This window comes from Copadichromis virginalis, linkage group LG7 (assembly GCF_057382275.1).
Source record: "Copadichromis virginalis isolate Kocher_CV1m ecotype Utaka linkage group LG7, C_Virginalis_male_GT1.1, whole genome shotgun sequence".
NCBI classification, from domain to species: domain Eukaryota; kingdom Metazoa; phylum Chordata; class Actinopteri; order Cichliformes; family Cichlidae; genus Copadichromis; species Copadichromis virginalis.
In genome coordinates this window covers 55448987-55476770 of record NC_140624.1, presented here as the reverse complement: position 1 = coordinate 55476770, position 27784 = coordinate 55448987, and the positions used below count along the sequence as shown (strand labels likewise).

The window sequence follows — 27784 nt, the reverse complement described above, 5'->3', positions numbered from 1 at the left end:
TTTTCTTTTCTTTTTTTTTTTTTTTTAACTTTTACAGGGTTTGTTTTTTTGGGGTTTTTTTGTAACCATTTTAACTGTTAGATTTCAAATTCCACCCATAACTCTTTGTCAGTTTGACCTTTACGACCTTATGCATGTGATTGGTTTGATGACAAACCAGTTACAACGTAAGTGCAATAACGAAGATTGGGGGGGGGGCTTTTAAGAATGATACTGTAATGAAATGTAAATCATGAAAAATATATCCGCATGCCTAAATGTATTGAAGTATTTATTGAAACTTCATATTTTAAAGAATTTTTAAAGCGTACAAATGTAAATGTACTTTAAGGTTTTCTTTTTGTTTCCTATCATGACATTCCTCTCTGCTTTCTAAAGGCCATTTATAAATATATATGTATATTTTTTCCTTTCAAAATAAAATGATGCACCAAAATGTTGTTTTTGAATCTTTCTTTAGAGTTTAACCCCCACATAATATGCTGTTATCATTCTAGTCCATAATCCATTTACAGAATCCAAAACTCATATTTTTATTCACCTTCCTGAGAATCATTGCTTTCAAGTTTATTCCCACAGACAGACAATTAAACAACACGTCTGTGTTTTTAATAGTTTTAATTGCTCCCCTTTCTTAAAGAGGAAACCCACCAACCCAGTCTGCTAATCCAGAGTAGACACTGCTGAGGAGCTGTTCCCCATCATCCCCAGACTCTGCTTCTTCTTCGAGGCTTGAGGAGATCCTCAAACTATTCTTTCCACAGCGTAGCTAAATCACCAGCACTCCATCCCACTATACAGTGTGGGTACTGTTTCCTCCTGAGATTGTTTGCCAGAATTGCTTTAAACCTGACCAAAATTCTTTGTCAGTGAACTCAACGAACTCTTCCCAGACCTTATTTCAAATAGTTTTTCTAATATAACACCTAATCACAACATAATTAGTCTCAAGGTGCTTTATATGACCCTACAATAATACAGAGGAAACCCCAGCAATCAGACGACCTCCTACAAGCAAGCCCTTGGTGACAGTGGGAAGGAAAAACTCAGGTACAGACATTGATGCATGTCTGTACCTGAGGTTTTGCTTCAGCTGCTGCCAGAGCTGCACTTTGCTTGGCCTGCCAGTACCTGATGAGTCCTTCAGTTTGACAGGTCCATTCAAAACACCATTAGAACATTGTGGGAACGTTTCCTGCTAGTTGAGATGCAAAATCAAAAACATTCATGGATTTAAATGCTTCAGGTTGACGTGCTGAATGCCTGGAAAAGTGACGGTATGCTGGTACTTAAATAGTCCAAAGAACAAGCTTTGAAATAGGACGCAAGTTAAAACTTAAACCAGGCAAGTCTAACTGCAGTCAGGTTTATTTAAACCAGGTTTATGACAGCAGGGCTGGTTTACTGTGCAGTATGCTCATTAAAACACAGCTGCAGCATTTTCATTTGGTTTTCTTTTATTAAAAACTCAAAATTACAATTTGTGTCTGTAAGCATGTGGTTAAATCAGTATTTCAAAGTCTTATTCAAATGTTTCTTTTTTCCCTTTACAGCACAAAAATCCATCCAAGTGTCCCGAATGTACCCGCGCTAACAACAAGCCCTTAAATAGTGTTCTTCAGGTGTACACGCTGAATCGTATTCCTCTCATTTTTGGCAATAGTAAATCCCACCAAATAAAAAGTACCGCTACTTAGCTACCATTGATGCATGTCTGTACCAAAGGCAACATCAGCAAAAATTCAGATCTGTACAGGAAAACATTATTTGGCAAAAGAAAAAAAAAACTGCAGTCAACCCGCCGCATTTTCCTTTTTCCTTCGATAAACAGCTCAAAAATATTGCCAGGTTTCAACATCTTGACACTCACGTACCACATGATAAAAAAAGATTAAGTGAAAATGAGATGTAAATAAAGATACTTTGATTTTGTACAACTTCCATCATAATAATAATCATCATTGTCACAAATTTCAGTAATAAATTAACAAAAAAAAGGATTCAATCATTGCACTTCATGTCGCAACAGAAACAAAGAGGGGAAATGAAACATCTGACTCACTCACACACACATGAACAAGTGCACTATGAATCCGTTATATCCTTAAAAAAAAAGCATATAGAAAGAAAGAAAAGACGTTTGAGTAAAATCCCACCTCGATGTCTTAAACATATCCGAGAGGAGTAAAATTACCTGAAAGTGAGAGTGGAAAATGTTTTTGTAAACCCTCTGGTGCTGCCCTTTTGTATTGCTCATATATTTCAGAAGAATATTTCACGATAGATACCGACGTCCTCCGGATCCTCTTTGTGTCGAGTCCCCACAACAAATAACCGAATGGATCTCAGAGTTTATTTGGCTGATGGCGACGTGGGTTTTAATAAAGATTTGTGCCTGGAAAAAAAGTCGGAAAGAGGAAAAAAAAGAGAAAAAAAAACAAGAACAATCGCAGACTCTGAGTGACTGCATTTGAACGCACCAAAGCAACGTTTAAAAGAAAAAAGCGAATTTCGCCTTTAATGTTTCCGTAGAGCGAGGAAAGCTTCTGTGGATTTGTCCAGAGTGGAGCGGAGGGGAAGGCTTCACATGGCGGTTTGTAAACGATCTGAGCGTGGATGTGTGTTAAAGTATAAAGTCGTGTGTAAACCTTTACACGCGTGTGGGAGGAAAAAAACAAAAAAAAGAGAATTCAAGTTGTCAGTGAGCAGGTGAGTGCCGACATGCGGTAAAAGTCTCGGCGCTGGCTGCTGTGTTGGTGGAGGTGGTTGGAGGTGGTGGCACAGTCTTCGTCTCTCTCCGTCTAGCTGCCCTCCAGCAGCTTGGCCAGTGCGTCCCGCAGCTCGTTCAGCTCAAAGATTTTGCTGTCCAGCAGCTCCAGCAGGGAGCGCAGGCTTTTGCGAAAGGCTTCCCGCTCCAGCTGGCTGCTCTCCAGACGCTGCTCCAGATCAGTCAGGTGGGCCTCCAGCGTCTGGTTTCTCACCTCCGTCTCCTGATAGAAACGACACACAACGCTTTTTAAAAACGCACATTTTTAGCTTCATATTTGTAATTTGGGACTCCACTGAAAATCCTTGTTTAGTTTAAACAAGCCCTTTATTAAGCCTTCGTGACCCATTCGCATTTTTTTTTGTCTTTGCTGGTTAGCAGCACTGGTAATATTTTTTAACTCGGGCTTCAACCAATGCAGTATGGACGTTTTATTAATGAACCTCATGTTGGATTTTCTAAAAATGTTGGATGCCCTTCCTGACACAAGCCTCCCCTTTTATCGGGTACTAGGAGTACACTGGCCACAGATACGCAGTCCATTACATTATACAGATTGATCATATTTAACATCAAAGCCTTCTTTGAGCAGTCTTGAAGGAACGGGGTCTACAAACAGAGAAAGTACTTACTGAAGTTACCTCGGATCAATCAGAAAGAAAGAGCTTAAATAAATATCAGTAGTTTTGAAAGTTTCTGTACATAATAATACATCTGTGGGGTGGCTATAAATAATTGTTTTCTCCAATGGTTAAAATTTCATTTGTGAAGACATTCATGAAGTCATTAAGGTTAAAGGAATATATCGCTACAGTGCTGAAGAGAAACCAAAGGTTGTTCTTATTTCCTTCAATCAGTGAGGGATAATAAGACGTTCTAGCTTCACAGAGGGCCGTTTTATAGAGCAACAAACTTTCGAGTTATCTGCTTTTAAGTCACATGTTTGTGACATGGACTGGAGTATGTCTGATTAGAGGCTTTCTTCCTCAGAGGAGCTACAGTATCCAGAATCATACACAGTGAGGCTGTAACACTAAACAGGTAATGGCATTATCACTTGTGGCCAGATAATGCCATTAAGCGGCACCAAAAGACAACACCACCACCCACACAGCCAAGGGGCTTGCAGACGTAGAGTTGCAACTGCCTGTATCAGAAAACCTGTCAATCACTGTGGCCACACCCCTAACTCCAACATCTGGATGCACTGCAAATTAATCTCTACCAGGCTATAAGCATTCTTTCTAATGCTGTAAAGTTAGCCATGATACTTTATGAGGACTGACTTAAGTGGCCAATGGAGGAAGTGCAGTTTTTGGCACTTCTGTGCGCCAGTTGGTTAAAAAATACGGTTTTGTAAAAAGATAGCAACCGCCAAAAGACGCTGAAATACTGGTCCACAATCCATGTTTTACATATACGGTGAATTTTTGAAATATTTATACTAAATACAGTCTGAAACAAGCTCCTCCTTCGTTAAAAGTTCACTTCACCCCTCACCTGGTTTCCAAAGACAGAATCACATTTGTAACTGTTTTATTAACATCTGTTACTGTGTGGTCAAGCAGTTTTCACAAAAATTAATATAATGCACAAATTGATTGATTTTATTATATTTGTTGATGTTATTATGAGGAAAAGACAAGTCTGCAACCCATCTGGCACCACTTCCTGGACTTGGGATGGTCATAGATGGAGTCCTTTTTTTGCTCTCTTACTCACTATTTACAGACTGCATTAATCTTTATGCAACACATGATCATTGAGCAATACTCACCTGTAGCCTCTGTGTGAGGGAATCTCTTTGGGACCTAAACTCATTGGCACTCTCCACCTCTGCTTTAAGTCTCTCCAACTCCTGCAAGCATGATCAGAAAGAGTGTACAGCTCAGAACAGATGGTAAACGCACCAATCAAAGTCCAGGCATGCAAAATCCACGACTTCAACCCAGTAGGACGAACAAGCACTCCTTGTACCTCCTCTTTAGCCTTCAAAGCCAACTCCAACTCTTCTATTGTTCGGTTGAGTTCAGTCTTTTGAGATTTAATCCCCGTCGTTTGGCCGCTCACGCACTCCAGCTCCGTCACCTGCAATCCAAAAAGGAAAAGAAAAAGCATTCAGACGTGGTAAAATGGGATCACGCAGTGAGTACTTTCCTGTGTGCAGGGACAGAGTGATACCCGTTTGTGTAGCCTCTCAGCTTCTTCCTGATAGGCTGCCAGCTGCTGCTTCCACTGTTTGACATTGGCTGTAGATTCAAGAAGAGCCGCCGTCAGTTTGGCATTGTTCCCCTTCAGCGCCGCAAGCTCTGCCTCCCAGTGCTTATTAATGCTGGATGAACTGAAAATGGACAAAGGAGGAAAGGGAATAACTGGAAAAAGGTGAAAAACGCCCTTCAGAATGTTCTTAAGCCCACAGTGACTTTCAACAGCATTTGGTGTAATTATTACTATACACGAGGTGTGTACATGCGTGCTTATTTTCAGCTTCGTGTTATTCTAAACGGAAATCTATGAGAGAAAAGATGGTGGCTGTCCCGTCCCAAAGAGCCAATCAAAGGCTGGACCAGGACTGTGCGCTGATGTACAAGTGCAGTATTTCTCAGCTTGCTGTGACCATAATACAAATTAACAAGGCATCTGTGGAGTGCTCCGGTGGGATGAGCAAAGATGCTGATCATGTGGGAATTTCAGGCAAAAACAGCTAAATGTAATAAAATAATAATAATAATTCTTTGACAGCTGATTCTGTTTGGTTACCATGAAAATTCATCTTCTTTCATTTACACAGAGGCTTCAAAAATAAAGAATAAATCTTCCCACTCAAGTGTGCGTGTTGTGAAAAAAGGTGCCCTACAAAACCAACAGAATATTTCTCTCTGTGCACCCTAGAGCTGACCACCATGAATAATTCTTTGTGTTTCAGGCTTCCAGACTGTTTAATATGAATGAAGACCCAGCTGAACTAAAATAAAGTGCTGAAAAGTGATGTTACACGCTACTAAACAAGAAGTGCGACTGTTTCTGCGATCCAGTGAACTTTGGTTTACCTGTGTGAGAAGGGCAGTGCATTCTGGGAAGGCTCTGCTCTGGCTTCGGGGTGCTGAGGTGTATCTGGTGTAACTCTGTCATTGTCTGTACCGTTGATGCTCTCTGAGGTCAAAGGTGACTGCAGATCACCTGGGGCTGACTCCTGATTTGGCACATTTGTGAAAGTGAAAGAAACAAAAGAAAACAAACAAAAAAAATGTCACTTCAACACTTTGAGAAATTGATGCTGAGAGTTAAGACTGAAAGAGTGACACCACACACATCTGTAAGCTAAATAAGAAGCTACGACAAGTTAGCTTAGCTTAGGGGGCGGAAGGTGATGGAAACAGGAAGGGGGATACAAAGACGCCAGTTTGTGTCAACACTCGGGGAAGACTCGGAAAAGGTACTGTCAGATCTGAGACAACAAAGTAATTTTTCTTCCATTTGTCTTTACCTTCTTTATAACAGGTTTGTTGACTGACAACACATTCCTTTTTACGGTGCCACCCTGAGGACGAATCGTTTGGGAGAGCAAAAGGAGGCAAAACAGGCCACACAAGGTGTTAGCTTAGTGGCTACAGCAGCATAACGTGGACATGATGCCGAGAACAACACAAAAAAGCAAAACACGGCAAACACAGCAGCGATTTCCACAGTTAGGGCTCTCCAAGTAGAATGGTAGCATTTAAATATTAGCAAATACAATGTGTAATATCTCAAGAAAGAAACTTCTCATTCACCTCATAGAGATACCTAAGAATTGATAGCTTTGCATGATTCACAATAATACTTAATCATCTTATCTTATACAGACCCTTTGTGCAGCCCCTAAGTTCACCCTGTGTCAAAAAAAGGTGTTTGTGCACCCTTTTAGTCAACTATCTTCTGATTGGCTGCCCCTTGTAAGCAGGTTTAAACAGTAGATGCTCTGTGCCGACAGCTCACACAGGTGACCATATTAGAGATATATACTTTAAAACAGCAGTCTTTAGCAGATTCAGATCTGAGTCTAAGTCTAAGTCTTCTTCTTATAGTGTTTTGAGTTTGGATGAGGAGGTACGTGTCAAGTTTAACATTTCATTGTAAAGCACGGTGATCAGCCCTATATTGGTTGGACTAAGTTGTAGGAGAGTTTCTAATAGTGTAGGCCCTGGTAGAGGGCTTGAGTCTGAAATCTGGGAACGAATAACGTGCCTGGCTTGCAAGTATCTGAAAAAGTGTGATGGTGGTAGACTGTATTAAAATGTACCATCTTAAGAAAAAACAAGCTCACTTTGACTTCGACGACAACACGTCTCAAAGAAAGTTGTGATGGGCACAAAAAACTACTGCAAAAATTAAGGGTACTCAAAAGAAACAGCTGGAGGAACATGTTGTAACAAATTAAGTTTACTAGTAACAGTAATGTGACTGAGTACAAAGAGATCCTCTTAGAGAGGCCACTTTCACTTTCACTTCGTTCTTGAGTTATTGTATTCACAAACTGACAAAGTGAAGTAGGTTTACAGATCTCAAAAAGCAACACTTCACACCACAATCTAAAGAAACTCAGGTTTTCTGGACCCCAACTAACCACGGTGCGAGCCATTATCCACAAATGGAGAAAACTTCGAACAGTAGTGAACCTTTCCAAGGTTCCAGTCTACCAAAGTTTCCTCTGAAAGCGCACTGACAACTCATCCAGGAGAACAACCTCTAAAAATCTGCAGGCCTCACTTGCCTCAGTTTAGGTCAGTATTCATGAGTTAAGTTCAATTCAATTCAATTTTATTTATATAGCGCCAAATCACAACATAAGTCGCCTCAAGGCGCTTCATGGATACAGAGAAAAACCCAACAATCATATGACCCCCTATGAGCAAGCACTTTGGCGACAGTGGGAAGGAAAAACTCCCTTTTAACAGGAAGAAACCTCCGGCAGAACCAGGCTCAGGGAGGGGCGGCCATCTGCTGCGACCGGTTGGGGTGAGAGAAGGAAGACAGGATAAAAGACATGCTGTGGAAGAGAGACAGAGGTTAATAACAGATATGATTCAATGCAGAGAGGTCTGTTAATACATAGTGAGTGAGAAAGGTGACTGGAAAGGAAAAACTCAATGCATCATGGGAATCCCCCGGCAGCCTACGTCTACTGCAGCATAACTAAGGGAGGATTCAGGGTCACCTGGTCCAGCCCTAACTATATGCTTTAGCAAAAAGGAAAGTTTTAAGCCTAATCTTGAAAGTAGAGATAGTGTCTGTCTCCCGAATCCAAACTGGAAGCTGGTTCCACAGAAGAGGGGCCTGAAAACTGAAGGCTCTCCCTCCCATTCTACTTTTAAATACTCTAGGAACAACAAGTAGGCCTGCAGAGCGAGAGCGAAGTGCTCTAACAGGGTGATATGGTACTACAAGGTCATTAAGATAAGATGGGGCCTGATTATTTAAGACCTTGTATGTGAGGAGCAGGATTTTGAATTCAATTCTGGATTTAACAGGAAGCCAATGAAGGGAAGCCAAAACAGGAGAAATATGCTCTCTCTTTCTAGTCCCTGTCAGTACTCTTGCTGCATTTTGGATTAGTTGAAGGCTTTTCAGTGAGGTTTTTGGACATCCTGATAATAATGAATTACAGTAGTCCAGCCTGGAAGTAATAAATGCATGAACTAGTTTTTCAGCGTCACTCTGGGACAGGATATTTCTAATTTTAGAGATGTTGCGCAAATGGAAGAACGCAGTCTTACATATTTGTTTAATATGTGCATTGAAGGACATGTCCTGGTCAAAAATGACTCCAAGGTTCCTCACAGTGTTACTGGAGGCCAAGGTAATGCCATCCAGAGTAAGAATCTGGTTAGATACCATATTTCTAGGCTTTTCAGGGCCGAGTACAATAACCTCAGTTTTATCTGAATTAAGAAGCAGAAAGTTAGCGGCCATCCAGGTCTTTATGTCTTTAAGACATTCCTGCAGTTTAACTCATTGGTGTGTGTTATCTGGCTTCATGGACAGATAGAGCTGCGTGTCATCAGCATAGCAGTGAAAATGTATGCTATGTCTTCTAATGATGCTGCCTAAGGGAAGCATGTATAATGTAAACAGAATTGGTCCTAGCACTGAACCCTGTGGAACTCCATAATTAACCTCAGTGTGTGAAGAGGACTCTCCATTTACATGCACAAATTGGAGTCTATTAGATAGATATGATACAAACCACTGCAGTGCAGTACCTGTAATACCTACAGCATGTTCTAATCGCTCTAATAGGATATTATGGTCAACAGTATCGAATGCTGCACTAAGGTCTAGCAGGACAAGCACAGAGATGAGTCCACTGTCAGAGGCCATAAGAAGATCATTTGTAACCTTCACTAAAGCTGTTTCTGTGCTGTGATGAGCTCTGAAACCTGACTGAAACTCTTCAAATAAACCATTCCTCTGCAGATGATCTGTTAGCTGTTTGACAACTACTCTTTCAAGGATGTTTGATATGAAAGGAAGGTTGGAGATTGGCCTATAATTAGCTAAGACTGCTGGGTCTAGAGATGGCTTTTTGAGTAAAGGTTTAACTACAGCCAGCTTGAAGGCCTGTGGTACATAGCCGATTATTAGAGATAGGTTGATCATATTTAAGATCGAAGAATTAATTAATGGCAGGACTTCTTTGAGCAGTTTTGTAGGAATGGGGTCTAAAAGACACGTTGATGGTTTGGAGGAAGTAATTATTGAAGTTAACTCAGAAAGATCAATTGGAGAAAAAGAGTCTAACTTAACATCAATGGTACTAAGAGTAGCTGTAGATAATATTACATCTGTGGGATGATTACTGGTAATTTTTTCTCTAATGATAAAAATTTTATTTGTGAAGAAGTTCATGAAGTCATTACTAGATAACGTTAAAGGGATTGTTGGCTCAAAAGAGCTCTGACTTTTTGTCAGCCTGGCTACAGTGCTGAAGAGAAACCTGGGGTTGTTCTTATTTTCTTCAATCAGTGATGAATAGTAAGATGTTCTGGCTTTGCGGAGGGCTTTCTTATAAAGCAGCAAACTATTTCTCCAGGCTAAATGATGATCCTCTAAATTTGTGACACGCCATTTCTTCTCCAGATTACGAGTCATCTGCTTTAGGCTACGTGTTTGAGAATTATACCACAGAGTCAGGTACTTCTGATTAGAGACCTTAGTTTTCACAGGAGCTACAGTATCCAGAGTCGTACATAGTGAGGAGGTGAAATTATTAACAAGATAATCGACCTCTGTAGAGTAGCGTTCAGATAGCTGCTCTGCTCTATGTTGGTACAGGGCATTGAAGATGATAACAGTGGGTGGATTATATTCTTAAACTTAGTTACAGCGCTTTCAGAAAGACATCTACTTTGATAAAGTCTACTCTCCACTGCTGTGTAATCAATTATTGTAAATGTAAATGTTATCAGGAAATGATCAGACAGGAGAGGGTTTTCAGAAAACACTGTTAAATGTTCAGTTTCTATGCCATATGTTAACACAAGATCTAGAGTGTGATTAAAGTGGTGGGTGGGTTCTTTTACATTTTGAGAGAAACCAATTGAGTCTAATAACAGACTAAATGCCATGTTGAGGCTGTCATTCTTAGCATCTACATGGATGTTAAAATCACCCACAATAATTATTTTATCTGAGCTCAGAACTAAATTAGATATAAAGTCTGAGAAATCAGACAGAAGCTCTGTGTAAGGCCCAGGTGGACGATAGATGATAACAAGTAAGACTGGTTTCTGAGTTTCACAGCTGGGGTGAAACTCAGAAACCAGTCACATTTTTCCATTACTGTAGTTGTTGATGACAATCTTTTTGGGTTTTTTTTTTAAAACAGTCTCTGTCTGTATAAGACAGAGACTGGCAAAAATGGCATCCACTGAGAAAACCACTGCTGACCAAAAGAACACAAGAGCTCATCTCACATTTGCAACAAACATCTTGGGACTTTTGTAAAAATATTCTGTGGACTGATGAGACAAAAGTTGAACTTGATGGTAGGTTTGAGTCCCGTTACATCTGCTGTAAAACTCACGACATTTCATAAAAAGATCATACCAACTGTCAAACATGGTGGTGGTAGTGTGATAGTCTGGGGCTTCTTTGCTGCTTTAGGACCTGGGACGCCAAAACGTATGGAACAACAATTTCTAATGTCTACTGAGAAAATCATGAAGGAGAATTTTCATTTTCAATTTACAATCTGAAACAAACCAGCAAGTCCACCTCAAATGAAGGTTTTCTTTCAGTATCCAGCTCAAAATCCAAATTTAAATCTGATTAAAATGCTTTGGCATGACCTTGAACAGGCTAAGAAGAAAAACAAAAACCAATGGAGCTACATTAATACAATGTTTCAAAGAAGAGTGGGCTAAAATTCCTCCACAGTCACGTGAAAGACTCATTGCCAGTTATTGCTGCCAGGAGTGGCACAAGTTATTCCATTGAGGGGGCAGGTATGTGTGGATACCTCTTTTCTCTTGGTAAATAAAATCATCATTTAAAAACTGCAGTTTGTATTTACTCGTGTTAGCTTTGTCTATATTCTCTAATATTTCAGTTCCCAGATGGTTACAAACTGTCGTTAACAGAAGAGAAGATGCTACATAGTGACAAACACGGCCCTGTTCCAACTTCTTTGAGATGTGTTTCTGCTGTCAAAAATCAACATGAGCCAGCATTTTTCTTAAAATTGCAGATTTTTTCAGTTTAAACACTCATGTTATATAATGAAGGAAATATGGGATTATAAGATTTGCAAATTCTTGCATTGTGTTTTTACACTTTGCACAGTGTCTCAACAGTTGGGTTTGTATTACAACAAGTTGCCAGCACTTCTGCATCACCTGTGGTGGTGGTACTAGGTCTGAGGCAGCGGTAGTGTTTTTAATGTCTGTTACCTGAGAGGGCGTGCTGGTGAGCTCCATCTTCTCCTGAGACTTCTCCTTGGCTAACCGTGCCGCCTCCTTGAACTCTGCAAACTTCTCTGCAAACTGAAGTAACAGAAACAACTGATACTACAGCACGGCTGGCAACTGAGCAGCGAGCTCTGGTTTCTGATAGGGCATCGGCAGTTTCTCACCTTAACCAGGTGGCTCTCTGATGAGAAGCCGAGGCCGTAGACAGTGTTGGCTCGGCTGTCCGCCCACTGGCCAAACTTTTGCGATGTCTTGGTGAACGTCATGTTGGGGGTGATGGTGCTGTTTATAATGGCCTGTTGGGGACAAGTTGCACATGACAGAACGTCATAATCAAATGTACACATGAACAGCTTATTCAAGCCAAAGAGAGTTTAGAGCTAAAGAAAAGAAATCACTGTCAGCTCAAGGTCAGCATGCTTGCTTTTCTTGAGCTTTATGCAGTTGGAAATGACTCCATCAGACTGTCAAAACCTGATCGAAGTGCACAAGCCTGGTGGTCAGGGATGGCCGCACGCAGACCAAAAGAGTGACATGAGCCCACTACAGCAGGAGGGGTCCGGGGCAGTGTGGAGTGGCCTACCATCATGGGGCAGAAGCCATGTGTACCCTCCAATGTGTTGTGACCACTACTTTGTAAGTGCACATGAACAAACAGAGGAAAACAGGATGGACACTGAATTTAAAGAGCGGTTCTGTGAGGAGGTGCATGGGTATCTCCGTCTGTACATGTGGTCTTTAAAACAATATAAAAACAATAAAATTTGCACTAGTTCTTGGATGGAATCTGCCCAAGTAGTGGAGTAAGTAAGGCTGGATCATTCTAGACTGCTCATGGTTCATGGGAATTTTTAGATTTAAAAAAAGTAACTTTTATGAGTGCAGTTTTGTATTGATTTTTCTTTTTTTTTTTGACTCCTTCACCAAACACCCAAGATAAACCTCCAAAAAAAGTCTGACCTGGTAGAAAAAACTGCTGATTTACCAAATATATATGTATGTTTCTCATTAGTTATACACTTACAGTAACACATAACAGTGGTTTCTAAAAGTTAACAGAAGGGAAGAGCAGAAACAAACATTCATGGTTTTCAAAATAAGCATTTGAACACAGCGGGTAGGCAAATGTCAACAATTTGCAAGTGGCTGTTTTTAGCTTGTGATATCAATTTCATGAACCACTTGGGGGCAGCAGAAACTACTGACATAAAATCAACTTTTTAATTGATCTTGCAAACAGTTGCCCATTTACACAATCAGCAGCAGTGAGGGAGAAACATTATGAGTAATTATGACTGTGTTTGTTGAGCTGTTAAAAGCTCAGCAGCTAGCAGCTGGAGCAGGTTGCATGTCGGACAGTTTTTTTCCTGTTGTTGAAAACATCTGCCTGCTTTTGCTGCTGCTGAGTAAACCAAAATAGTCGTGGTTCAGGGGGTTGGGAAGCTCATCTTGTAACCGGAAGGTTGCCGGTTCGATCTTGGTCATTGTATCCTTGGGCAAGACACTTCACCTACCGCCTACTGGTGATGGCCAGAGGGGCCGATGGCGCGATATGGCAGCCTCGCTTCTGTCAGTCTGTCCCAGGGCAGCTGTGGCTACAACTGTAGCTTGCCTCCACCAGTGTGTGAACGTGAGAGTGAATGAATCGTGGAATTGTAAAGCACTTTGAGGGTCTCGAAAAGCGCTATATAAATGCAATTATTATTATTAAATGTGCAACCAAGAAGCCAAAAAATGGATGAACTCACTATAAAGTTTTGAAAACTCTTATTATTAACAAACAGGTTATAACCACTTTTTGTGTATTTCTAGGATCCATGGGTGTACTAACATGTCAAACATGTCAAAAGTTTGCTCCCTCTGGAACTTTGCAAGTAACACCAGTCATTGTGTGTCTCTGCTGAGAATCCTTCTTGTTGTCTGTATAATAATGTCCTCCAAGCACCAGCCCACCCGACTGCTGCTATTTCCAGCACAGCACAGCTAACTTGCTGGTTCAACAACAGCACTGCTAGTCACCCATAGAGACTCTTGCATAACTATGCTAACTCCACCCCTGCACCTATCTCAAGACTAAAATAATCACTGCCACATAGATATGACGGGCCTGAGTTCAACTTCACTGCTCTAGGAGAGAGGCCCGGCTGAGGCACAGCAGTCACAAAGAATATGCACTGATGGAAAACCAGTGTTTCCAATTATTTATATGAATATATTTATATACAATTAAAACTTCAATTCAATTCAGTTTTATTTACATAGCCTCAAATCACAACACCAATCGCCTTAAGGTGCCTTACACTGTAAGGTAAAGACATGAAAAGTTATACAGAGAAAGCCCCAATAATCAAATTGCCCTGTATCAGTAAGCACTTGGCAGTGAGAAGGAAAAACTCCCTTTCAACAGGATGAAACCTCCAGCAGAGCCGGGTTCAGGGAAGGCCATCTTCACTGACTGGTTGAGGGTGAGGGAGACGGGACAAAAGACACGCTGCGGAAGAGTGCTTTACTTCCACTTTGGTGAAATCCAAAAAATTATTCTTGGGTGGTGGAATGTGTGGTGGATGAAAGCATTTCTACGATAAAAATACGTAATTGTTTGATAGCTGAACAAGTAATGTTACTATAGCAAAGCACGTAAAAGAAGTTCGATGAAATCAAAAGGATGTAGATAAACATGTAAACATAGGTTAAAACTGCAATCCTGTACCAGGTCGGGTTAAGAACTGGCTTTACTTGTACACACCTTGGATCCATCCAGACTGATGATTCGATATACATTCCTGGTGCTATCGAAGAAGTACGACACTGTGACGGCATGTTTACTCGTGGGAACCCAGTTCTTCTTGGTGTTCGGGTCTATCTGGAAGACGTGGGCCCGCGTACTGAAGATGGGCTGCTCTCTGCACAGAGAGAGGAAGAAACAGATGAGGATGTTTAAAAGTTTCAGATTAGGATGGCTTAAAGATGTGAACGATTCAATTAAACAGTAGTTTGGAAGAGGAAAAACAAGAGAAATACAGTCCGGATCAAAAGTTTAAGACCACTTGAAAAATGGCAAAAAAAATCATATTTTGCATGTTTAGATTGTAACAAGGTTCCAAGTAGAACTTCAACATGCAACAAGAAGAAATGGGACTGACACAAAAAATTTTTGAGCATGCAATTTATTGAAAACAACGCTTAAACTGAAAAAACTGATCAAAGGTTTAGGACCACACCTCCAAAATAAACCTGTAAACTCCCACAAAACAGAAATCACAGTTCCAAACATGAACTCAGTAATGAGTAGCTCCACCTTTATTGTTGATCACTCAAAATTCGTTGTGGCGTGCTTGATGCAAGCGTTTCCATGATGTGAGTGGGAACATTTCTCCAAGTGGTGAAGACGGCTGCACGAAGGGCATCTACTGCGTGGAACTGTTGTCCATTTTTGTAAATGCCCCTTGCCATCCATCCCCAAAGGTTCTCACTTGGATTTGCATCAGGGGAACATGTAGGATGATCCAAAAGAGTGATGTTATTCTCCTGGAAGAAGTCTCTTGACCTGCAGGCATTGTGTACTGTTGAAAAACCCAAGTCATTACCACACAGGCGAGGGCCCTCAGTCATGAGGGACACTCTTTGCAACATCTGGACATAGCCAGCGGCCGTTCGACGCTCCTGCACCTCCTGAAGCTCCATGGTTCCGTTGAAGGAAAAAGCACCCCAGAACATTATGGTGCCCCCTCCACTGTGGTGCATAGAAAACATCTCAGGTTGGATCTGTTTGTCATGTCAGTAACGTTGGAAACCATCAGGACCATCAAGGTCAAATATTTTCCTCATCAGAGAACAGAACTTTCTTCTGCCTTTCAATGTCCCATGTTTGGTACTCTGAAAGTGCAAAGTCCAAGCGGTCAGTTCTGCAGCGTTCAAGGAGATGAGGCCTTTGAAGACATTTTTTGTTTTTGAAGCCTTCCAGTCTCAGAAGCTGTCTGATGGTTATGGGCCTGCAGTCAGCACCAGTAATGGCCTTAATTTAGGTCGAGGATCGTCCAGTGTCTTGATGGACCGTCAATTGGATCCCCCAGCTCAGTACTGGTGAAATTTTGGGGGGTTTTTCCACTTGACTTTTTTGTTTCATAACCCTCAGGATCATTAAAGAAATTTCAAATAACTGTCTTACTGCGTCCCACCTCATCAGCGATGGCGCACTGCAAGAGATCCTGCTTTTGCAGTTCAACAACCCGACCACATTCAAAAAGGGAAAGTTGCAAAACATGCAAAATAATTTTTTTTGCCATGTTTCACGTGGTCTTAAACTTTTGATCGGGTTTGTATTTGGTCCTTAAAAAGTGTCAAAAATCCTAGTTTACTTTTCTCCCAAAGTGCCCTAGATCAGGAAAAAACAGTCAGACAGCAATGAAAAATATCTGAGACCAACACTGGTTGTGTACTGGTTGTGTACTTCTGTTCACTGACTGAAAGGAGTCCCTCCTGAATGATGGAGCTCTTCACTCTGCCTCTATCGGAGAGCACACAGACCCTTTGGAGGAAGCTAATTTCTGACAACTCATTCTTTCAGTCGCTTCCCAAAAGGTCACAGCCTAATACTGCACAAACCATCATTTAAAAAAAGGTGGTATAAAGCTGAAAGCAGACCTCCTTTGTCCACTGTGATAATGAGCTTTCATCCGTTATCCCCTAATATTCAGAGCAAACAGCAGCACAACAAAGACAAAAGAACAAAAAAAGACTTTTAAATATGTTGGCTTCTCTGCTCACCTGGTGTATTAGTCAGAAAACACTGTCCATGTGGGAGAAAGATTGCGAACAGATTTTTTTTTTTAAGCTATCTGATTACAGAATATTTACTATGAATATTATTAATAAAATACTAAAGAGGTGGTTTTACCTCCATGGACCAACTGGCAGGACATCAATTTTGACTTTTTATCCCCTGCTGCTTGTGTCATATCACAGGTGTAATTTCTTTATTTCATTCGGAACTGTTTACGAGCAGTAGCAGGAAATCCCATATTTGTCTCCATTACTATGGACTGCTCATCCGGATAAAAGGTTAATCCACATGTGGAGAACAGGCCCCTGTGTGTTCACAAGTTAATGTGACCCCATTCAAAAGCGGCATAAATGTCAGTTCCAAATTGTATCCGTCTACAGAGACATTTTGTAATCATCTGGTAGATACTGAGATATCTCACGGGATAATCCTAAACAATGATTTTTAAACAATGTTTTTCTCTAGTGGTCCACCCAGCTGTAGTGACTAAAGTGGTGCACCAACCTACCAGCACTGCCAAAGCTAAAGCATACATGTAAACGGAAATATCCAACTCTGTCCTGTACTGCCACGGAAAGGAAGTCTCAAACAACATAATGAATCAGAAGACGCCATTTCTCATCCCCGCACATCCATAATTCACAGACCTACTCTGTTGTTGAACTAGCAGATGCTGAACAATGGACGAAGAAAAAAAGCCAGCAGCCATTCACACTGAGAGCAAGTGCGTAAGTGTGTCTACCGGCAAAGGTGAACATAATACAACTTATGCAATCAGCCACAATGTAGGGATTTAGATTACATTAATGTAACTGGAACAGTGGAATGCATGGGCATTTGACTGTGATATCAGTTGCATTATATATCAAGATAATCTGACACAGACCCAAACTGATGTAGACAAAATCATTAAGACATCTGCCAGTACAAAAATGTTCTAGAAAGCACATAAAAATGAAAGACCTTCAAAGATTTTGTAAAAATTAATAAAAAATATGGAAACGTTGAAAGCCATAATGCAGCATCCTTCATGTCATATTTCAGTCAAAGTCTGTGTGCCAAATCCTGCCCTTTGCAAAATTTAGTCCAGCTTAGATTTAACACTTTAATTAATCTGTGGTCTGCACAGCAATATGTGCTTATCCACACACCAACCCAGACAAGCCATAGCTAGCAAGACTTTTAGGCTTGCTTGACTAAATGGAGATTTGGATGACTGGTTGAGGCCTTGGACCTAAGATGTACACAGAAGATTAGGTGCAGCATGCATTTCACATTAGATAAATGCAGGTCCTTTAACTGCATGTATCTAGCCTCCGAGGCAGTTCTCTTTTAAATTAAGCTTGACACCCCCTTTTAAGATGTATCATTACGAGGTATACTTCACTTTTGCACTTTGCACATAACATCAAAATGTGAACAGCATTTCAAGTAAAGACTTAGTAGAAATTATAGAAGAGAAAAATGTTTTTGTTCTGTACAAATGAAACATGTTTTAGTCTCAGGGACCAGAAAATGATTTGTGCAGTCAACCACTATAACTGCGCTTGACTGTGGAGGCATCTTTTATTGTCCTTCTGAAACCTACTGTCTCTTTTTGAGTGTGTCGTTGATAAAAAATCAGACTGGAATTAAGCTTTGTTTTTTTTAAGCAGCAAAAGAAGCAGAGACAAGTTAATTCTTCTTAAATAATAGAGGTAAACAATACAGCGGAGTATACACAGAAACCAAAAAACGCACATCTCTACATGACCAGGATGATCGGACGACCTCAGGACCCATCGGCAGCAAAGCTCTACAGCAAGCAAAAGCTGGTGATGCTGCTGAGCAACTTGTCGGAGATAGAAGGGATTAGACTTGTTAGAAAAACAGGCTTATCATTGGACTATCACGATCATGTGGGTCCAGATACTGAAGGAATCTTGGTATGCTTCCATATCCGTTCGTTAGGTGCAGATGTGGAGCTGATTGCTGCTGTTTGGCTGTCACTTTCATTTTAAGTGCCTCTTTCACACCAGCAGCACCCATCGCAGCCACAGCTCCACCTGACAAGCCAGAGTGACTTCTGACAGGAAAACTGACATGGTGTTATATTTTTGTTACTTTTTATGTGCAAGTGTGTGCAGGCTGGTCCTAACCAGCGGGGTGCACACTGAGATGAGGTGAACAAATGAAGCCAAAGGTGACCTGGAAGCACCTGTGCCAACATACAGAGATCAGCAGATACTGGATGACTTCCAAACATTGCTATGGATGAAAAGCTCCCAGGGTCTTGGATTAAAAACAAGCTTTGACTGTTCTGGTTGCAACTGGTCACAGTGATGAAGGAAATCCACAGGAAATAAAGAGCAGATATATTTAGAATATTTAAGGGACAGACATAAAGATGGAGACTGTACTCAACCTTGCAAAAATAACAAAAACATTTAATGTGAAAGCACAATTCCAGACTTTTATCTAGAAATACAATCTCAGCTTTTCTTAAAATAGATTTTCAACTCCAATCTGAAAATTATGACTGTTCTCGAAATGATCAACAGCTGGGACACTACGCGCAGACCAACTAATGCTGCTACAGCTAACAAAAGGTAAAGCTGACAGTGACATCTATAAATGCTTTGGTTACTGTATCTGAAACAGATAGTGTCATATCAACATGCAAAATGGGTATTACTTCCAGCGCGTACTGGATTAAGTCAGGGTTGACAGAGATCGACTTTCACGCTCTGGGCTACCAGACGAAAACAGACATGGTCCTGAGAGGACTGCAGCTTCAGTCTAGTTACAATTAGTCAAAAAGCTGCTCAAGTTAGACAACAGATCTAAATGCAGCTAGTAACTCTGTGTGTAGCTCAGTACTATAACAAGCTCTTTATTTCAACATGACTCCTTTAATGCAGTTCTGGTTCTGAGATGTCTATCTGCCAGGCTTTTAGGGAAAGTAGATATGATTCCTTGTCTGGCAGCTAAGTGTTCCATGACTCCTCTGAGCCCAGCTATTGTTCCCATCTCTGGGAATATCCTGTCACATCTCACTGTGTTAATTAAGATAGCAGAGCAGAGGCTTATTTAAACACTGACACAGTTAATGATGTAACGATGTGTACATGGGAGTCACACCGGCTTCATCAGCTCATGCAAGCTGGAAGTAAAGAACCATATAAATACACTAAAGGACATAAACTCATTAGAAGCGCTTACTGGATGAAAGTAAAGCTCTAGGAGAGACTGAATGCAACAGCACTCTTTGCTTTGGAGGTTACGTGCGAGTCAGAGTTCACAATAAAGACTTCCTCTGACATGATTTGGTTACAGCAGCTCTAACCTGATATCTACCAGGAGATGTTATCAATGACATATTATGCAAAACAAGCAAGGTTTCGGACAAGATAATTAGAACAGCACAAACTGGCTCATGAATTTTTTTAACTATTGTGAGCTGTTTTTTAAAGCTGTGTCAAGGCAAGCCAATTAAGCTAACATCACCTCTGACTGACTTTCTAATGTTTCAACTGGTGATGCAATATTTGGTTTGGCTATTGCGCCGATCCTGACTCAAAAACCTAGATCAGATGCTCCTGACAGATCAATTTAGTTTCATGTTGTTTGCAGCAAACTGGTGCACAGCTAATATACCAAGGAGGAAGGCAATGTGATTGTAAAGACAAGTGCAAATAAATAAGACAAATAAAACAGATCAAGCTGGATCAGTGCATCCCTAGTTTCATATAACAACAATAATCTGTGTAACAAAAAAGAAAATATTCACAAATATTTGCAGCTGCACTTCAAGCAATAGCACTGTGGCTGCCAACACAGATAATGTTTAGTACCAGCAGGATGCTAATTACACACTTTCAAAATAATTCACTGGTGATAAACTGTATCAGTGACATTCCCCTGTATTAAACTAAAATACAGAAAGATATCCTGAAACTATCTGCTGCATGTAATACATGCAGCAGATGGACTCTGTTAATCTAACTTGTAAGTAGCTACTCAGTTGAATGAATTGAGTAATCTGACAAATGTTATCCCATTTCTTTTAATGATTTTAAGGCAAATATATAGTCAAGTGGTTTTAAAATAGTTCTATAAGCCAATAGAAAAATGTGTAAGGTAACTATTGGAACTAGAGCACATAAAGGTATTATTCAGTTCAATCTCAACTCTTTTGTGCTTGGTTTTAAAGCCATAGTGTAAAGACTCTCACCGCTAGATCAAATGAATTCTGTTTTTTTAACTCTTCCCAATTTAAGCACATAATCCTAGCTAATGTGGCTGCTGTAAAACAAACACATAAAAAAGAAAGGTAAAGCTATTCAGACTGAAAATGAATTGAATGCAAAGCTAAAATGAATTTAAAAGCCATATATAATCAACGTTTGATTAATTCTTAAACAAGAATAAAAGGCATTGCTGGTCACTGTGTCAATGTCTCAATTAGCTGTGGCTTTTCAGGGGCTTGAAGTGGGTGCAGGTCATTAGTCTGACAGTGTGGCCTAGATCAAACTCTGCCCCGGTGCAGTGTGTCTCCATGAGAGCGTGGCGATTGTTAGCCCATAATCCCTTTTCACAATGAAACCTAGCGTTCGAGTCTCAATGACATGTACTTGCACGTGAATCTGAGTGCAGATGTCGTCAGATCAGCAGAAACATTCACAGCAGCAGAAGACACACACGAGCGCTGGTGTTTTCAATGGTGGCAAACAAAGATGTGGACTGTTTGTGACCGAAACAATGCTCAGATTAGTTTCCAATGACAAAGACTCTATTAGGACATGTCACAGTCACTCAGGACACTGAGGTTTGTTGATACCTGCCACATTTAATGACGTCTGGGGACTGATGCGAAACAATTTCCTTAATCGGTCACATATTTGGGATGCAACTAACGTTAACTTGAAGTGTCAACTAATCTGATTAATCTTAATAACTTCACCACTTCATCTGGCTATAAATAAAGTATCTATGAATATAACAAACAAACAGAACTATTCACATCTAAGAGCTTAAATCCAGCAAACTTCATTTTTGCTTGCCAATTGTTTTTGCACTAATACATAGTATGTGTAATTTAGTTTACAGCAAAAATAGTGCAAAAGAGTCATTATTAAAAAAAACATTTAAATTTTGTATATTTTCATGCAACCATTTATATATTAGCATCTCATTAATCCAGTCTGGCTTAAAATAATTATCAGAAAATGCTTGGAATCCACTACAGATGGGTGAAGTTTTTATGAGCAGCCAGTCAAATGAGTGCACATGCATGCTCTGTGTGTTTGTGTGTCTGTGTGCATGTGCGTAAGAAGGAAAAGTCCACAAGAATCAGCTGTGCAAAAAGAATATTTAATCTTCTGTTTGGGATTATTTGGGTTTTAAAACTGATAAAACTGGCAAGAAACTAAACAAAGCAATCGGATGCAGAGCGCCTTCGCCCACAGCCAGGAAATGAATGAACAGGTGGGGATAACAGACGGTAGTAAATGAACAGGGTGCACAACCACACATTCAGTTTTAGGTCTAGTTTTTTCATTTTCTTCATGAATTGACGTTGTTTTTTAAGTACTAATCCATTAGATGGAGACTTCTTTACATTTACTCTCTGCCATGGTTTGTGAAGAAAAAAATAGTGCTGCTAAAGTGTGCATAACATGGCCAGCTCCTATTAGTGCTTATGTTTTACCGATATAGTATCTACCATGGTAGTTTTATTTTCTTTTTTACAGTCAACAGACTATTAAATAAGAAAATTAATCCCATTCCCGTCAAAAACAACAACTATCACTAATTCGGGTAATCACAAACTACCCAATCCTAACAACCCAAACAAAGGTGTTGGCTGATGTTTGGTTTGCTAGCTGATATCAGCCTATCAGCACATTGGGCCTCGATCACACAGCACTAGAGTCTGATCTGCGACTACTTGCCGTCCTCTGGTCAAAAGGCGGGAAAAAATGCGTATTTCCTAACTGATTGGTTTATATTTGGCTGCTGCTATATAAAATCGGTTGCAAAGAGGACTCTGGACGAAGGCCCTCTTTGTAATTGCATTGGTCATTAGCAGATTGCTGTGGTTGCTCATAGCAAGCATTGAAGTCTTGACTTATCTGCTAACACTCTCTCAGCTTTCGTGAAACATGAAAAAACAAACTGGAGGTTTGTCTTCGGAGTAAAAGTTGTGCCTCACAGGTCACAGATATACGAGATGTATACAGTGGAAAAATTATTTGATCCCCCGCTGAACTTTGAAATGTCTTTTATTTTTATTAAGTCTCGAATTTTATGTTAGATTCATTTATTTCTTCTTTATAAATCGTAAATCATTTTTTACCTATCCTGTCTATACTATATATGAAGGACTATATCAAGAAGAATATTGAAAACAAATCTGACTACAAGCCAAAACTCCACTGAGTGAAAGCAATGACAGCTGCAGCCCATGTTTGCTATGCATAGGAATAATAACTCCGCATTACTAACTTAGCTGTTACGTTGTCATGGCAACTGCCCATGTGGTCATGAGCTGTGAACATCCTCCAACTCCGTCGCTCCCTCTCCTTCCTACACGCTCTCTCGCCCAATCCGATCGCAGCATCCCTGTGGGTTAGCCCACTCGCAGAGGGAGGCAGCAGGAGCCTGGCAAGGCGAAGCCTCCAGTCCCAAACGCCCATATGCCGCTCACAGACCTCTAGTCTTTCAGCAGCCGACAAAAGAGAAAGAGCAAGCGTGGGACACTCGGCTCGCCTGACACTTTCAAACTATTTCTCATGACAATAACGAAGTCCTGTGTTTTTTCCACTGATGCTCTCTTTGTCTGAATGTAAGAAGTTCAGAAAGTCCAAGCCCTTCTGTAACAACTCTTCTTTGACACTGAAAATAACACAAGCTCATAGAGGAAGTGAAAGAAGTTATGAAAGACTGGCTTGTCTTGAGGAAACCCAACTGAAATCACAAAACAGCAGCTGAGAACATGTCAATTTATATACAAAAACATTTCATTAATCAGCCACAGCTCACAGCGCCAGCTTAAGACCCATAATATTCTGACCTATAATAATATTTAAAAAGATTCAGACACCCATTTGCTTTCACTTTAAAAAAAAAATTAGGAATAAATGTGAAAAATAAACATTAAATTTTGCCTATTTCTTGTTGCTTATCTTCTGGTAAATACACCAACAGAGCCATCTACATAAAAAATTAGCAAATATCAGCCGATTTATTGCTGTAGCTCTGCATACGACGTCTTGTTTTTCCCCAGACACACTAATCTTCCCATAAACTTGTCAAATATTCCTATCCGAAAAAGCGCTTTTTAACAAATTGCTCAAATAAATCACTTTGATGGTTAATTGCTCATCAAAACACGTGCCTGTCTACTGAACTGTCATTTTAGTTCTACCTGAAAATAGCAGTGACTTTACACAGGAATGGGACAGATGGATGCAGGCACAAAGGTGCACCCAAAAGGCTCCAGCTGTTATCAGCACGAAGGCTTAAAAATATCAACATACAGGGAGTGCAGAATTATTAGGCAAATGAGTATTTTGTCCACATCATCCTCTTCATGCATGTTGTCCTACTCCAAGCTGTATAGGCTCGAAAGCCTACTACCAATTAAGCATATTAGGTGATGTGCATCTCTGTAATGAGAAGGGGTGTGGTCTAATGACATCAACACCCTATATCAGGTGTGCATAATTATTAGGCAACTTCCTTTCCTTTGGCAAAATGGGTCAAAAGAAGGACTTGACAGGCTCAGAAAAGTCAAAAATAGTGAGATATCTTGCAGAGGGATGCAGCAGTCTCAAAACTGCAAAGCTTCTGAAGCGTGATCATCGAACAATCAAGCGTTTCATTCAAAATAGTCAACAGGGTCGCAAGAAGCGTGTGGAAAAACCAAGGCGCAAAATAACTGCCCATGAACTGAGAAAAGTCAAGCGTGCAGCTGCCAAGATGCCACTTGCCACCAGTTTGGCCATATTTCAGAGCTGCAACATCACTGGAGTGCCCAAAAGCACAAGGTGTGCAATACTCAGAGACATGGCCAAGGTAAGAAAGGCTGAAAGACAACCACCACTGAACAAGTCACACAAGCTGAAACGTCAAGACTGGGCCAAGAAATATCTCAAGACTGGTTTTTCTAAGGTTTTATTGACTGATGAAATGAGAGTGAGTCTTGATGGGCCAGATGGATGGGCCCGTGGCTGGATTGGTAAAGGGCAGAGAGCTCCAGTCCGACTCAGACGCCAGCAAGGTGGAGGTGGAGTACTGGTTTGGGCTGGTATCATCAAAGATGAGCTTGTGGGGCCTTTTCGGGTTGAGGATGGAGTCAAGCTCAACTCCCAGTCCTACTGCCAGTTTCTGGAAGACACCTTCTTCAAGCAGTGGTACAGGAAGAAGTCTGCATCCTTCAAGAAAAACGTGATTTTCATGCAGGACAATGCTCCATCACACGCGTCCAAGTACTCCACAGCGTGGCTGGCAAGAAAGGGTATAAAAGAAGAAAAACTAATGACATGGCCTCCTTGTTCACCTGATCTGAACCCCATTGAGAACCTGTGGTCCATCATCAAATGTGAGATTTACAAGGAGGGAAAACAGTACACCTCTCTGAACAGTGTCTGGGAGGCTGTGGTTGCTGCTGCACGCAATGTTGGTGGTGAACAGATCAAAACACTGACAGAATCCATGGATGGCAGGCTTTTGAGTGTCCTTGCAAAGAAAGGTGGCTATATTGGTCGCTGATTTGTTTTTGTTTTGTTTTTGAATGTCAGAAATGTATATTTGTGAATGTGGAGATGTTATATTGGTTTCACTGGTAAAAATAAATAATTGAAATGGGTATATATTTGTTTTTTGTTAAGTTGCCTAATAATTATGCACAGTAATAGTCACCTGCACACACAGATATCCCCCTAAAATAGCTAAAACTAAAAACAAACTAAAAACTACTTCCAAAAACATTCAGCTTTGGGTTTGGGTTCATTGAGAACATGGTTGTTGTTCAATAATAAAATTATTCCTCAAAAATACAACTTGCCTAATAATTCTGCACTCCCTGTATGTAATTTTTTTTAAAATTTAAAAGCATTCAATTGGCATACATCAAAGAGGTTACCCGCATAAGGATAAAATACATGAATTGCACAGACTTCTACAATATCACAGACTCATTGTAATAACAGTATGGGAATAACTGTCTGAAGCTGCGCACCCATTTTTAAGCCAGTAAAAATAAAAACTTTATAATTGTCATTTTAGGGATTTTATTGTGTTGTTGCTGGATGTACTATGCTTGCTGTTGTTTACTACAAAGTCCTAACTGAATTCCAGTGGTAGGGGTGTGTCACTGCTGCAACTTCAGATATGTTTCAGTTTCCACTGAAAAAACAAAAACATGCCAGTGACATTTGAACTGATCAACAACTGCACAAAGAGGACAGGAACAGGGAGAATTGCTAATTGAGACAGTGTAAACACATACTGTAGGACATACTCTCTTTTGACCGACTCAGAAATTGATTGTTGACTGGATTACAACCACTGGCCTTGAGAATTACAGAGGATGAGGAGGCAAGCCATTCACCAATCCCCTTCTCCTCCTTCCCAACTACAATATGACAACAAACCAATCACATTCTACATCATCTGGAGTGGGAACTAGGTCGCTTTTGATCAGGAGAATCACCACACATCTGCAGGCTCGGCCACATGTAAGCACCACAATGGAGCTGTGGTGATGGAGCCCCCCCCTTCCACATTTACTCATGGCAAAACATTAAATATGCTCTCCCTATCATCAGTAGCTTACTTCATCGCAGCCTCATCCTTATTGGCTTCTGTAAGCTGAAATGTCAGCGTATGGAGGCTTTAGGTGCACATAATGATGGGATAGTGGTTTACAGTAATTTTTTTCTATGTAAGAGGACAAGGGGGGTTAGCTAGCAGACTGGCAGCTGTGGGTGTTGAAATCTGCAACAACAAAGTGTGCCACACTCATGACATGGGGAGTGAGAAATACAACTTCCACTGAACCACCACTTTACATACCCCATTATAGCTGGATTCTGGTCTCTAAGTTGAGTCGAAAATGATCCTCTCAGCGGTCTCCTGAGAGCTGTGCGGACAGGCTAGCTGCAGCTTTGTTTTTGTTTTGTTTTTATCCGCTCTCCCTCTCAATTGAAAGCCGCTCTCTGCTTGTTTGTGTGAGCTCACAGCCCGGCGAAGCCCCACTCTCACTGTTCTCAGTCCGACATGGCTCGGCGTGTTGTTGTGCCCTCTGGGTGCATCATATTTTTGGCATAGGTGGTGGTTTCATCCGTGCGAACGTGTCGGTGCACGCATGATGACTGACAACACGCGCGCGCGCTGCTCTGGCTCTAGTAGCCGCCGCCGTTAGCTAAAAACCCCCACAACCAAACTCCACAGTAATGCAGGATTATGGAGCTCAACTCGGGCTATTAAAAAAAGAAGGAGAAAAAAACTGACAGCAGACGGATGGTGTGATTTATAACCACATTAGACTCGAAGGGATCGTGTTGCGCTTTTAAATTCAGAGTGAAATTATCGAAGGGGAAAAAATGTTAACGTGTTTTAGCAAATAAAACTGCCTATAGTCTCTAAATGTGACGTTAGCTGGCTATAAATGCTCCGTTGGCTGGTGTATAATCTGAATAGGGATGGCAGACGTTGGGATAAAAAAAATTAACATTCACCCCTCAATTCCGACACTCATAAATCCCTCTTTAAGTCGCTGGCTCTTGATTGAAGTCCTCTGTGCCATTAAAATCCTCAAATCGGAGAAATATTAAAGAGTTTTACCGCCGCAAGTGAGACATTTAACGCCGCTCTGTGGTGACAGACATCTTCTTTCCAGACGGGGCTTCATCTCCGCTGCTTTTGGAGAGAACACAAAAAAGCCCTTGGAGTACACTCCGGGTTTTATCATCACGTCCTGCCCTCCTCCAAGAGGAAAAAAAAAAAATCAAAACAGCTTCACCGACGTCGATGTTCGCCACAAAATTTTCCTTCATTCACAAACGAGCAGATTTCTCCGTCTTGTTTTGTTTGCGTTGTTTCGCGTAAACTGGATCTGAGATGGTGGGAGAATAGGACTGATGCTCCTTCAGCTGCTGGTTCATCCTCTCTCATCATCAGCCCGTCTGCCCTCTGTTAGCCCCTCATCTCATTCATCAGCTCCGCTCCATCCGCCGCCTCTGCTCAGAGGGAAGCATTAACCAACGACGTCATCGCGCTACGTTAACGCCTGCAGTTTTG

General features: G+C 40.8%; 1 protein-coding gene across 3 annotated transcripts; it reads right to left on the bottom strand.

Annotated features, from left to right (window-relative positions):
- Positions 1-68: 68 nt before the first annotated feature.
- On the bottom strand, positions 69-27749 carry homer1 (homer scaffold protein 1). 3 transcript variants are annotated; one of them, XM_085464289.1, is made up of 10 exons: positions 26558-27749; positions 14462-14618; positions 11880-12011; positions 11698-11790; positions 6255-6308; positions 5818-5960; positions 4949-5108; positions 4745-4855; positions 4545-4625; positions 69-2990 (listed from the first exon to the last, which is right to left on the bottom strand). In XM_085464289.1, the coding sequence occupies exons 1-10, from the start codon at positions 26560-26562 to the stop codon at positions 2802-2804; spliced, it is 1125 nt and encodes a 374-aa protein (XP_085320415.1). In that variant the 5' UTR covers positions 26563-27749; the 3' UTR covers positions 69-2801. The 3 variants fall into 3 exon arrangements, with proteins under 3 accessions (XP_085320415.1, XP_085320414.1, XP_085320413.1); XM_085464288.1 differs by lacking the exon at positions 26558-27749 and adding an exon at positions 12209-12347 and having other exon boundaries at positions 14462-14601; XM_085464287.1 differs by lacking the exon at positions 6255-6308 and having other exon boundaries at positions 26558-27747.
- Positions 27750-27784: the final 35 nt, after the last annotated feature.